Source organism: Biomphalaria glabrata, chromosome 8, assembly GCF_947242115.1.
Source record: "Biomphalaria glabrata chromosome 8, xgBioGlab47.1, whole genome shotgun sequence".
In the NCBI taxonomy this organism is placed as follows: Eukaryota; Metazoa; Mollusca; class Gastropoda; family Planorbidae; genus Biomphalaria; species Biomphalaria glabrata.
In genome coordinates, this window is record NC_074718.1 from 26,069,022 (window position 1) to 26,083,539 (window position 14,518).

The following is a 14,518-nucleotide window of genomic DNA, read 5'->3' on the forward strand; positions in this document are numbered from 1 at the left end:
TAACAACTCTAGAAGACTGTTTTGTCCCTACAAGGAGGGCCCGCTCCACCCAACGAGCAGCCTTTGGGCTTCAATCATGCTTTTACAACGACCCCAACAATAGATAAGGGAAAATGGTTTAAGTGCTGTTTAAGTCACAAAATGCCCTGGGGGCCTGGGAGCATATGAGGTGCCTTCAAAAAGCCCCTACGTGGAGGAGGCATCCCGGAGTTGAACAAGCTATTGCAGTGCAGTGCGCTCTTTTCCCGTTAGTTATTATTTGGCGCATTTTAAGCTTCGAATCACGGTGCCTCCTTCTTCTTTTTTAGACTGTCCCAGACTTTGGCAGGCTTGGGAAGTCACACGTTCTTGGCCTGTATGTTGATATACGGTCATTGCGTTTTTGGAAGATGGGACTAAGACCTCTGATGACCACACTCCCATGGAGTTTGATGATGATAAAGATGTGATGATGATAAGCCAACTAAATTGTTATCTAAAATTGGCATTAAAATATTGAGAGTTCTGGCGAAGAATAAATCTATTCACTAGGCTACAAGAATTAAGAGTTTTCAATGTGTGTTCACAGCTGATTTGTAATATTATCATAGCATATAGGAGATTAAAGGAATATCTAAAGACTAAAACAACAATCAAAGGCTGCTAGACTCTGAGACCTGCTAATTTTTATCAGGATCTATTTTTGTGTTACAAAATGTACTGTTCCAATTGAAACGATGACTTCACAAATAACTCTCTTTACTAGACTCTCTGGGGTGGTCGTAGGAAGAGCAAAGCTAAAACGCACTATCCTTTTAGACTGTTCTGTTATATATTTTGAACTAACTTGTTTATCTTTATTACTCGCTTATAGCTGCTCTACCGTCTGGGATGAATCAATATAGAACATCAATAGGTAACATATAAATTACAATGTTCGCTAATGTTTTATTCCAGTAGCGAATATTTTACTACATTACGAAAGGCAGAAGAGGCGTGGTGGCTAAGCGGTAAAGTGTTTTGCTTCCGAATCGGGGTCCAGGATTCGAATCTTGGTGAAGACTGGGATTAATTTCCGGATCTTCGTGTGCCTCTGAGTCCACCCAGCTCTAATGGGTACCTGACATTAGTTGTTACAAAGTAAAGGCAGTTGGTCGTTGTGCTGCCCAAATGACACTCTCGTTAACCGCAGGCCACAGAAACAGATGAACTATAGACCACAAGGTCTGAAAGAGGAATTTTACTTTTGGACGAAAGGCAGGATCTTCTCTAACGCTTCCTGTTCGTTTCACAAAATCTGCCAATGTTTCACCATTTTCATTCTTACGTCCTCCTTGACAAAAAATGAAATCTACGTACGAGCTCTCTCTGAAATGTATGGGGTCGAGCTGTAAGCTCCCTTCAAGGAACCCAGGTGCCAAAATTTTTTCTCTACATTATGAACTGCAGAAATGCATTCTCCTGGCATCTACACCCAGGGCCGCCTCAATTAGTTTCTTTCTATAGCGCTAGTTTTAGAAAAAAAAGTCCGACAAAGAAGAAAAAGGCACGGACCGAAACAGACATCGAGGAAACACGGTATCCACATACAAGGCATTTACTTCAGAAATGGGGAGGCCGTCATCAGATCATGTTAATGTACAGCTAAATGTCTAAATGTCTATTAGTCTACAGCAGTGTTTCCCAAGCTGTGTTCCGCAGAGCACTAGGGTTCCTCGAGGCCAGACTTGGTGTTCCGCGAACTATTCGAGGAATTTATTAGTAGACCTACAAGCGAATTGATTCCACAGTAAATACAGACCAGAAAATTTGATCTTATTAGCTCTTCTCGTAAACGGAAAAATGTTATAACATCGCTATGAACTTTGAACTGCTCTAGATTTTACTCTATTTTTGAAACAAAGATATAATAATCATGAAATATATTTCTGGTAGAGTTTGCCTATAGAGGAGGCGCGGTGGCTGAGCGGTAAAGCGCTTAGCTTTCGAATCGGGGTCCGGGATTCGAATCCTAGTGGAGACTAGTAGTGCCTTTGAGTCCACTCAGCTCTAATGGGTACCTGAAATTAGTTGGGGAAAAGTAAAGGCGGTTGGTCGTTGTGCTTGCCACATGACACCCTCGTTAACCGTAGGCCACAGAAACAGATGACCTTTACATCATCTGCCCTATAGACCACAAGGTCTAAAAGGGGAACTTGTCTAAAGAGGACCACACTATTCTAGTTAGAAACCAAAATATGATCTTACTTCCGTTTCCTACAAACTATTTGGGCAAAGATCATTTTCTTATTATATTGAAGCAAAAGACAATTAGAGTGGAGGGGGGGGGGGAGGGCCATAGTAACAGAATATAGTTGACATTTTTTTTTTCAAACAAATAATTCTCAGAATAAGTGCAAAGTGTTGTGATGAATACAAAGTTAGGAATACACTGGTCTACACAGATGATGTCAACAGAGCAATGGCACGGAATTAAAGGAGAATTTTGAACATTCTTAACGCGAGAAGACGGAAAGAATCGTATAGGTGGAGCCTCACTGAGATGTCTTCCTCAAATGAACATCCAGAGTTTATCTTGATGATGACTTGTCTTGCGAAAAAAAAAAAATTAACGGTTTTAAGTTGAACTTGAATGTTGAAACGGCGTCTTTAAATTCAATAACTTTTTTTTTAAAGAAAGGTAGTAATTAAGTTTTTACTTGAACAATGTTTATCTACTTCTATTATGCCCCTGTTGTCATCATGTCACCCACATCCCCCTTTGTTGAAAAGCGCAAATTTCTCTAGGCGTGCTCCATGGATTGAAAAACTTTGGTTTACGCAGTGGTTCCCAAACTTTTTCCTCAACGGAACACTTCGCACATTGTGGGTATTTAGCGGAACACTTTTCTTATTTTTTTAGTGAGGGTAATTCACGTGGTGGTCTCCTAGTTAGTTAGTCCATCAATTCGTGGACACACCTAGTCAGGCCTCGCGAAACACTAGGGTTCCACGGAACACAGTTTGGGAAACACTGGTTTACAGTGATATTTTCTGTCCTATAACTACCAATTTGTTTCCCTTTGGGATTGGTTCAAAGAGTAGTCAGTACAGTTTAATTACGGTTCCAGTAACACAAAAGTCCAAATGCTTATCCTCTACCATTCGGAGTACTCGGTGAATTCAGTTGCTGCCCCTTCTTTTTTTATTTTAGTTAGTCCTTAGTTAGTTTTAGAGGCGCGGTGGCTGACTTCCGAACCGAGAGTTCCGGGTTTGAATCCTGAAGAAGACTGGGATTTTGAATTTCTGTTTTTTTAACGAGGGTGTCGTGTGGCCAGCACAACGACCATCAGCCTTTATTTTCCCCAAATAATGTCAGATACCTGGATGGACTTGGGGGTATTCTAGGAATCCCCAAATAAAAAATTTCAGTCTCACCAAGATTCGAACCCAGGACCTCTCGGTCTAGAAGCCTTGCCACTCATCTACCACGCCCCATCTAAATACTTAGCTAAACTACTTACTAACTGGAGTCTGAGCAGTAAAACTCAACACTGATCCTAAATACTTAGTTAAACTACTTATCGATTGGCGTCTCAGCCGTAAAACTCAACACGGATCCTAAATACTTAGCTAAACTACTTATCGATTGGCGTCTGATCCGTAAAACTCAACACTGATCCTAAATACTTAGCTAAACTACTTATCACCATGCGTCTGAGCCGTAAAACTTTACACGGATCCTAAATACTTAGCTAAACTACTTATCACCATGCGTTTGAGCCGTAAAACTCAACACAGATCCTAAATACTTAGCTAAACTATATAACGATTGGCGTCTGAGCCATAAAACTCAACCTAAATACTTAGCGTTAAACTTAAATACTTAAAATGTACCTTAAATACTTAGAATGCACCAAAATAATTAGCACTGAACCTAAATACTTAGCATTAAACCTAAACACTTAGCACTAAACCTAAACACCAAGTACTGATCCTTCAAACCACAGATGAATATTTAATTAAGTAACCTACGTCCAAAGAAACAACAACACAACAGTAAAATGTATGAAAAGCAGAAATTACCAAAGGCACACTCCTCTGCCTTACAAACTGTACTATTAATCGTGCAGGAGTGATCTAGATGGCTCTCGGCGCAAATACAGGTGACTGCTTTATTCGGCGAAGCGTTAGCGTCGAACGATAACTTGCAATTCGACTCCGAGCAGAACCTATTGCAATCAGCGTCGGCTGTTCCAAAGAGGTTCAAAATGTATTGTTCATTAACATGAATCCAAAGTAAATCGTAAAAGGTACTTGTATGGGTATGGTCTATGTGTACATATGTATGTATATATATATATAGCTGTCTAAGTATTTAGAAGCTCTAAGACTTACCAGGGCTCATTGTGTATTGAATATCTAACTGACCGATCCAGTTTGGAAAGTCACCTTTCTTTTTATATTTATAATATAGGCGGGCAAGACCTTTGTAAAGGAAGATAGGTGTCGTTTTACAAAGCTCGAACTTGCTCTCATCTTCCAGAGACATCTTTGAGATAAAGAGAGGTAGTAGAGCAGTGATAGAGAGGTAATAGAGAGGTAATAGAGAGGTAATAGAGAGGTAATAGAGAGGTAATAGGGAGGTAATAGAGCGGTAATAGAGAGGTAATAGAGCGGTAATAGAGCGGTGATAGAGAGGTAATAGAGAGGTAATAGAGCGGTAATAGAGAGGTAATAGAGAGGTAATAGAGCGGTAATAGAGCGGTGATAGAGAGGTAATAGAGAGGTAATAGAAAAGGTAATAGAGCGGTGATAGAGAGGTAATAGAGCGGTAATAGAGCGGTGATAGAGAGGTAATAGAGAGGTAATAGAGAGGTAATAGAGCGGTGATAGAGAGGTAATAGAGAGGTAATAGAGCGGTAATAAAGCGGTGATAGAGAGGTAATAGAGAGGTAATAGAGCGGTAATAAAGCGGTGATAGAGAGGTAATAGAGAGGTAATAGAGAGGTAATAGAGAGGTAATAGAGCGGTGATAGAGAGGTAATAGAGAGGTAATAGAGAGGTAATAGAGAGGTAATAGAGAGGTAATAGAGTGGTGATAGAGAGGTAATAGAGAGGTAATAGAGAGGTAATAGAGCGGTAATAGAGCGGTGATAGAGAGGTAATAGAGCGGTGATAGAGAGGTAATAGAGAGGTAATAGAGCGGTGATAGAGAGGTAATAGAGAGGTAATAGAGAGGTAATAGAGAGGTAATAGAGCGGTGATAGAGAGGTAATAGAGCGGTAATAGAGAGGTAATAGAGAGGTAGACTTTGAACAGTGTTGGTGATTATCAAAGGATAAAAACTACAAAGGCATTGGTGAACCGAGTTCTTATAGCATTTCTTTTAAGAAGAATTTATCTATATTATCAGGATAAAAGCACTTTCTTTTGTGCGCTTTGTCTGTTTGTCTTTCGGTCTTTCTGTCCGTCACGTTTAGATTTTTAAAAAAAGACTAAAAGCTACTGAAAATCTTATTTAGCCTTTCATTTTCCTTCCAAAAAATCCCAATAGTTTGAATGTATATAGATATATTTAAATGGGAAGAAATAAAGTGAAACAAACAGAAATAAATAGAAACTGAAAAGATAAAGTACTGTGTTGTGTTGTGTTGTGTTGTGTTTTTTTTTACCATTATGACATAATATCCACAGTTGGGCATGGCTTCTAGGCTTTTGTTTACAAAGGTAACCATAACATAAGAGTCTATCTGAAAAAGCTTCCATACGCATAATTTGTCCTCAGACGGTAACTCTGGGAAGTTAGGAGTCTCAAAGACTGTGTTGTTTCTGACAGTTTTTCTACACAAACCTGGTTTGATCGAAACAATAATATGTTTCATGTTAACATTGCTGAAGAGTGTGTGAAACGCAGAACTAACAGATGTCCAATCATTGAGCAAAATGTGCTTCTTCTTCAAACAAGACTTTTTTTTATTACTAAGCTTATATCAACTGACTCTGTCTGTTTGTTTGTCTGTTTGTCTGGCCAAACGTTTCTATTATTACACCGACACCAAATCTCCGATCAAGTTGAAATTTTGCTCAATTATTTCTTTTACATGAAAACACAAGAATCAATTTTAAAAAATAATCAATTAAATAATTAACTATTGGTAATAAATTATTTTGTTTGGTATCTCAAACAAGGGAAAGAAATAAAACTTGACTGATTGCATTAGCTGAATTAATCGGCTTTATATTAGCTTGAACATAAACATGAAATAGAAGTGATAGATAAATATAGACTCTTCCATGTTCCTTGACTCTTCGCTAGCAGAGTGGTTATCACGCTGGCTTGAGAAGCCTTCAAGTTAGAATTCAGGTCACAGCCTATTGAGACAAGTGATAGGATCACAGCCTATTGAGACAGCGTATTGAGACAAGTGATAGGATCACAGCCTATTGAGACAAGTGATAGGATCACAGGATATTGAGACAAGTGATGGGATCACAGCCTATTGAGACAAGTGATAGGATCACAGCCTATTGAGACAAGTGATAGGATCACAGCCTATTGAGACAAGTGATAGGATCACAGCCTATTGAGACAAGTGATAGGATCACAGGATATTGAGACAAGTGATGGGATCACAGCCTATTGAGACAAGTGATAGGATCACAGGATATTGATACAAGTGATAGGATCACAGCCTGTTGAGACAAGTGATAGGATCACAGCCTATTGAGACAAATGACAGGATCACAGCCTATTGAGACAAGTGATAGGATCACAGCCTATTGAGACAAGCGATGGGATCATATGGTATTTAGACAAGCGATGGGATCATAGGGTATTTAGACAAGCGATGGGATCATAGGGTATTTAGACAAGCGATGGGATCATATGGTATTTAGACAAACGATGGGATCATAGGGTATTTAGACAAGCGATGGGATCACAGGGTATTGAGACAAGCGATGGGATCATAGGGTATTTAGACAAGCGATGGGATCATATGGTATTTAGACAAGCGATGGGATCACAGGGTATTGAGACAAGCGATGGGATCATAGGGTATTGAGACAAGCGATGGGATCATATGGTATTTAGACAAGCGATGGGATCATAGGGTATTTAGACAAGTGGTAGGATCACAGGGTATTGAGACAAGTGGTAGGATCACAGGGTATTTAGACAAGTGGTAGGATCACAGGGTATTGAGACAAGTGATAGGATCACAGGGTATTGAGACAAGCGATGGGATCATAGGGTATTTAGACAAGCGATGGGATCATATGGTATTTAGACAAGCGATGGGATCACAGGGTATTGAGACAAGCGATGGGATCATATGGTATTGAGACAAGCGATGGGATCATATGGTATTTAGACAAGCGATGGGATCATAGGGTATTTAGACAAATGGTAGGATCACAGGGTATTGAGACAAGTGGTAGGATCACAGGGTATTTAGACAAGTGGTAGGATCACAGGGTATTGAGACAAGTGATAGGATCACAGGGTATTGAGACAAGCAATGGGATCATAGGGTATTGAGACAAGTTGTAGGATCACAGGGTATTGAGACAAGTGGTAGGATCACAGCTTATTGAGACAAGTGATAGGATCACAGCCTATTGAGACAAGCGATAGGATCACAGGGTATTGAGACAAGCGATGGGATCATAGGGTATTGAGACAAGTGGTAGGATCACAGGGTATTGAGACAAGTGGTAGTATCACAGCTTATTGAGACAAGTGATAGGATCACAGCCTATTGAGACAAGCGATGGGATCATAGGGTATTGAGACAAGCGATGGGATCATAGGGTATTGAGACAAGTGGTAGGATCACAGGGTATTTAGACAAGTGGTAGGATCACAGGGTATTGAGACAAGTGATAGGATCACAGGGTATTGAGACAAGCGATGGGATCATAGGGTATTGAGACAAGTGATAGGATCACAGCCTATTGAGACAAGTGGTAGGATCACAGCGTATTGAGACAGGTGGTAGGATCATAGGGTATTGAGACAAGTGGTAGGATCACAGCGTATTGAGACAAGTGGTAGGATCACAGCGTACTGAGACAGGTGGTAGGATCATAGGGTATTGAGACAAGTGGTAGGATCACAGGGTATTGAGACAAGTGGTAGGATCACAGGTTATTGAGACAAGTGGTAGGATCACAGGGTATTGAGACAAGTGATAGGATCACAGGGTATTGAGACAAGTGATAGGATCACAGGGTATTGAGACAAGTGGTAAGATCACAGGGTATTGAGACAAGTGATAGGATCACAGGGTATTGAGACAAGCGATGGGATCATAGGGTATTGAGACAAGTGGTAGAATCACAGGGTATTGAGACAAGTGGTAGGATCACAGGGTATTGAGACAAGCGATGGGATCATAGGGTATTGAGACAAGTGGTAGGATCACAGGGTATTGAGACAAGCGATGGGATCATAGGGTATTGAGACAAGTGATGGGATCATAGGGTATTGAGACAAGCGATGGGATCATAGGGTATTGAGACAAGTGATGGGATCATAGGGTATTGAGACAAGCGATGGGATCATAGGGTATTTAGACAAGTGGTAGGATCACAGGGTATTGAGACAAGCGATGGGATCATAGGGTATTGAGACAAGTGATAGGATCACAGGGTATTGAGACAAGCGATGGGATCATAGGGTATTGAGACAAGTGGTAGGATCACAGGGTATTGAGACAAGTGATAGGATCACAGGGTATTTAGACAAGTGGTAGGATCACAGGGTATTGAGACAAGTGATAGGATCACAGGGTATTGAGACAAGCGATGGGATCATAGGGTATTGAGACATGTTGTAGGATCACAGGGTATTGAGACAAGTGGTAGGATCACAGCTTATTGAGACACGTGATAGGATCACAGCCTATTGAGACAAGCGATAGGATCACAGGGTATTGAGACAAGTGGTAGTATCACAGCTTATTGAGACAAGTGATAGGATCACAGCCTATTGAGACAAGCGATGGGATCATAGGGTATTGAGACAAGCGATGGGATCATAGGGTATTGAGACAAGTGGTAGGATCACAGGGTATTTAGACAAGTGGTAGGATCACAGGGTATTGAGACAAGTGATAGGATCACAGGGTATTGAGACAAGCGATGGGATCATAGGGTATTGAGACAAGTGATAGGATCACAGCCTATTGAGACAAGTGGTAGGATCACAGCGTATTGAGACAGGTGGTAGGATCATAGGGTATTGAGACAAGTGGTAGGATCACAGCGTATTGAGACAAGTGGTAGGATCACAGCGTACTGAGACAGGTGGTAGGATCATAGGGTATTGAGACAAGTGGTAGGATCACAGGGTATTGAGACAAGTGGTAGGATCACAGGTTATTGAGACAAGTGGTAGGATCACAGGGTATTGAGACAAGTGATAGGATCACAGGGTATTGAGACAAGTGATAGGATCACAGGGTATTGAGACAAGTGGTAGGATCACAGGGTATTTAGACAAGTGGTAGGATCACAGGGTATTGAGACAAGTGGTAGGATCACAGGGTATTGAGACAAGCGATGGGATCATAGGGTATTGAGACAAGTGGTAGGATCACAGGGTATTGAGACAAGTGGTAGGATCACAGGGTATTGAGACAAGTGATAGGATCACAGGGTATTTAGACAAGTGGTAGGATCACAGGGTATTGAGACAAGTGGTAGGATCACAGGGTATTGAGACAAGCGATGGGATCATAGGGTATTGAGACAAGTGGTAGGATCACAGGGTATTGAGACAAGTGGTAGGATCACAGGGTATTGAGACAAGTGATAGGATCACAGGGTATTTAGACAAGTGGTAGGATCACAGGGTATTGAGACAAGTGGTAGGATCACAGGGTATTGAGACAAGCGATGGGATCATAGGGTATTGAGACAAGTGGTAGGATCACAGGGTATTGAGACAAGTGGTAGGATCACAGGGTATTGAGACAAGCGATGGGATCATAGGGTATTGAGACAAGTGGTAGGATCACAGGGTATTGAGACAAGTGGTAGGATCACAGGGTATTGAGACAAGTGATAGGATCACAGGGTATTTAGACAAGTGGTAGGATCACAGGGTATTGAGACAAGTGGTAGGATCACAGGGTATTGAGACAAGCGATGGGATCATAGGGTATTGAGACAAGTGGTAGGATCACAGCGTATTGAGACAAGTGATAGGATCACAACCTAATGAGAAAGTCAAAAGCTCGAAAAAGAATTAACAAAAACAATAGGTAAAAAATATTTCTAATCACACAGATTTATTAGTGCAAGTCTAGATATATTGCAAATGTATTTACATGACTGATCCAAACTAATTGATATTCGTTAAAAATAAGTTGTTGTTTTTTTTTTTAAGATTTTTTTTGTATTTGCTTGCTTTGTTTACAAAAATACTAGTAGTAAGATCTACCTAGATCAATACAGACTGCAGTATCAAGTTGAAAAGAGACCCCCCCCCCTTATTATCATCTCACTCTGTCTGATTGGTAAAAAGTTTGAACACCTTATTTCTTGCACACCCAGTCTCGGATCAAGTTCAAACTTGGCACAAATATTTCTTGTACCTGACTAAAACACAATGAATTTAAAAATTAACGAATAATTTAATTAATTTAAGTTCCCATTTCAGACCTTGTGATCTACAGGGCAGATGATTTAAAGGTCATCTTTTTTCTGTGGCATACGGTTAACGAGGGTGTCACATGTCCAGCACTTTTTCCCTAGCGAATGTCAGGTACACATTAGAGCTGGGTGAGACGACCAAAGATGCCGAAATTTAAAAATCCTAATCTTCACAATGATTGGAACCCAGGACCCTCGGTTCAGAAAACAAGCGCTCTACTGCTCAGCCATCGCGCCTCCAAATTAATTATTAATTGTAATTAATTAATTTGATTGTTATAGAGCAAGGGAAATAATTTTTACTTGACTTGGTGTATAGAATTAGGTCTCGCTTAAAAATTTAAAACTAACAATAGATAGCTATAAACCGTTCTATTTTCATAAGCACTTCGCGGGCACAGTGGTTAGTATACTGGCTTGAAGAGCCATGGAGTTTGAGTCCCAATCGAACAACATTTTCACAAAGCTTATATAAAATCTGTCTTTCTGGTTCAGAGTAGCTGCTGTCATTTCTACCACACTCAATCTTGGATGCAGTGGAAATTTTGCACATTTTTTTCTTACATCTGACAAAACAAGAATTAAAAAAAAAAATTAGTAATTTAACTTTTGATAATTAATGATTTTGTTTGGTATCAATCCAGGAAAATAAATCGTACAAATGTAGTGTTATAAATTGAATTAGTTCCCTTGAGGATTATTGGTCGTATAAATTTTTGTTTTTTGTATTTTAAAAGCGATCACGTGACACATTTCTAGAGCCTCCTTCATCCCCCAATGTGAAATAGCTAAAAGCATGAAGTCGGGCTAAAAAAACATTAAAATGGCACTACTGATTGTTTTTTTTTTTCGCCCTTTCTCTCTCTCTCTCTCTCTTTTTCTACAGTTCTTTTGCTTTCTTTCGCTCTCACTCTCACACAAACTTTTTCGTACCTCTGCATCTCTCTTTTTTATGTCTCTATCTTTATGTTTCTCTCACTCTCTCTATTTTATGGTTCTTTCTCTCTCTCTTTTGTTTCTCTCTCTTTCTCTATTTTATGTTTCTCTCTCTCTTTATGTTTCTCTCTATTTTATCTTTCTCTCTCTTTATGTTTCCTTCTCTCTCTCTATTTTAAGTTTTTCTCTCTCTCTCTCTCTTTATGTTTCTCTCTATTTTATGTTTCTCTCTCTCTTTATGTTTCCTTCTCTCTCTCTATTTTAAGTTTCTCTCTATATATATTTTATTTTTCTCTCTCTTTTTATGTTTCTCTATAAATTTTATGTTTCTCTCTCTATTTTGTCTTACTCTCTTTACTTTAGGTTTCTCTCTCTATTTTATGTTTCTCTCTCTATTTTATGTTTCTTTCTTTCTACCTTTTGTTTCTTTCCTTTATGTTTCTCTCTATATATTTTATGTTTCTCTCTCTCTCTCAATTTTAGGTTTCTATCTCTATTTATTTTTCTCTCTCTATTTTATGTTTCTCTTTTTCTTTACGTTTCTCTCTCTTTTTATGTTTCTCTCTCTCTCTTTATTTTAGGTTTCACTCTCTATTTTTATGTTTCTCTGTATAGATATTTATGTTTCTCTCTCTCTATTTTAAGTTTCTCGCTATATATACTTTATTTTTTTCTCTGTTTTTATGTTTCTTTATTTTATGTTTCTATCTTTATTTTTTGTTTCTCTCTCACTCTCTCTATTTTATGTTTGTTTCTCTCTACTTTATGTTTCTTTCCTTTATGTTTCTCTCTCTATTTAATGTTTCTCTCTCTCTCTCTCTCTGTCTCTATTTTACGATTCTTATTTTCTTTATGTTTCTTTCTCTTTTTATGTTTCTCTCTCTATTTTAGGTTTATCTCTCCATTTTATGTTTCTCTCTATATATATTTTATGTTTCTCTCTATCTCCTAATATTTCTCTCTCTCTTATTTTTTCTCTTTCTCTATTTTATGTTTCTCTCTCTATTTTATGTTTCTCTCTCTTTCTCTTTATTTTATGTTTCTCTCTCTCTTTATTTTATTTTTCTTTCTTTTTATGTTTCTCTCTCTATTTTATGTTTCTCTCTCAAATTATTTTTCTCTCGCTATCTTATGTTTCTTTCTCTCTCTCTTAATTTTTCTCTTTCTCTATTTTATGTTTTTTTCTCTACTTTTTGTTTCTCTTTTTCTTTATGTTTCTCTCTTTTTTAGGTTTTCTCTCTTTTTTAGGTTTCTCTTTCTTTATATGTTTCTCTCTCTCTCTGTTTTAGGTTTCTCTCTCTATTTTATGTTTCTCTATATATATATTTTAGGTTTATCTCTATTTTATGTTTCTCTCTCTCTATTTTATGTTTCTCTCTTTCTTTATGTTTCTCTCTCTTTTTATGTTTCTTTCTCTCTATATATTTAAGGTTTCTTTCTATTTTATGTTTCTCTATCTCTCCTTTTATTTCTCTCTCTTTATGTTTCTCTCTCTTTTTTATGTTTTTTTATCTCTCTTTTTATGTTTCTATCTCTCTCTCTGTTATGTTTCTATCTCTTTCTTTTATGTATCTCTCTCTCTCTCTCTTTTTATGTTTCTATCTCTTTCTAAGTTTCCCTCTTTTTTTGTTTCTCTCACTCTTTTATTTCTTCTCTCTCTCTCTTTATTTCTTTCTCTCTTTATTTTTCTCTCTCTCTTTTTTATGTTTCTCTTTCTCTCTCTTTTTATGTTATCTCTCTTTTTATGTTTATCTCTTTCTTTTTTTTTCTTTCTCTCTCTTTTTATGTTTCTCTTTTTTTTTTTTTTAGATTTCTCTCTCTCTCTCTCTCTTTCTCTCCCCTTAATTAAGACACATTAATGCTAACTAATAATTTGTCAATTCTTCCTGAACAAAGTGAAATTCTCGATTCTGTCCTAACAACAAAGTTATTACAATGAGTGAAAGGAAGTTTAATGTTGTATTCTACTCACTGGGGTCACATTCCTCCGCTTTGCATTGTCCGCTGTCCTCTTGGCACGTGAGACCTAGTGGCAACTCCGAACAAAGGCAGTAAAGTACCGGTGAAAAGTTTATTAGGGAAATAATGAATTGGCATTCTGACTGGGGGCACATCCATGAGCAATTGAAGGATTCTAAGCAGAGCAACAGTCACAATTAGTATCAAGTATAGTAAGTAGTACATTTTTATCTATCTATCTATCTATCTATCTTTCTATCTATCTATCTTCACATATCTTGGTAGTATAGTATCAATGATGCACCACTTTAGAGGGAAGTTGATAACCGTCTGGCCAGTGCCAGTAGAGCTTATGGACGCCTTCAGTCGAGAGTTTGGCGGGATAAATCGCTCCGCCTGCCTACAAAAATCAATGTCTACCAGGCGGTGGTTATCTCAACCCTTCTGTTTGGATCTAAGACATGGACACTATACAGAAAGCAGGTAAGACTTACTCGCGGATCCAGGGGGGCGGTAGGGGCGATCGCCCCCCCCCCATCGGCCGACTTTTAGTATAGAATTCACACCATTTGTATACGAATTTATTACTTATATTAATAATATATACTAATTATTTATATTTCAAACTATTTTTAGATTATTTAGCCCCGCCCCTCTAGTATGTTGGCCGATTTGGTGGTGTCGGGAGGGGGCGATGGAATAAATCCGCCCCCCCCCCCACCAAAAACTTTTGAGTGGGGGGGCGGTCCAATTTATGTGTATGCATGCTAACAGAATCAATTAAATATCTATATAATTAAAGTTTGTTATTGATATTTTAACCGATCTTTATATTATGTCGTTCCCCCTTTGGCCGATTGGGGGGGGGGGCGAATACCTCTACTGCCCTTCCCACATAAGTCCTTTGAGTGTGGGGGGGGGCGGTTCTAATTTTATGGAGAAATAATAGTTTGTGAACAAAAATAGTTGAATTGATATATAAATTTTATATTATGTCTCTCCC

General features: G+C 38.5%; 1 protein-coding gene across 3 annotated transcripts in view; it reads right to left on the minus strand.

Annotated features, from left to right (window-relative positions):
- Positions 1 to 14,518, minus strand: part of LOC106059529 (uncharacterized) — a 134,760-nt gene that overhangs the window by 55,126 nt on the left and 65,116 nt on the right. For all 3 annotated transcript variants that reach the window (XM_056039053.1, XM_056039051.1, XM_056039052.1), the window contains 4 exons: positions 13,529 to 13,690; positions 5,634 to 5,812; positions 4,357 to 4,510; positions 4,045 to 4,209 (listed from right to left, as the gene is read on the minus strand). In XM_056039053.1, coding sequence (XP_055895028.1) covers positions 4,045 to 4,209; positions 4,357 to 4,510; positions 5,634 to 5,812; positions 13,529 to 13,690 — 660 coding nt within the window. The remainder of the gene's footprint in view (positions 1 to 4,044; positions 4,210 to 4,356; positions 4,511 to 5,633; positions 5,813 to 13,528; positions 13,691 to 14,518) is intronic.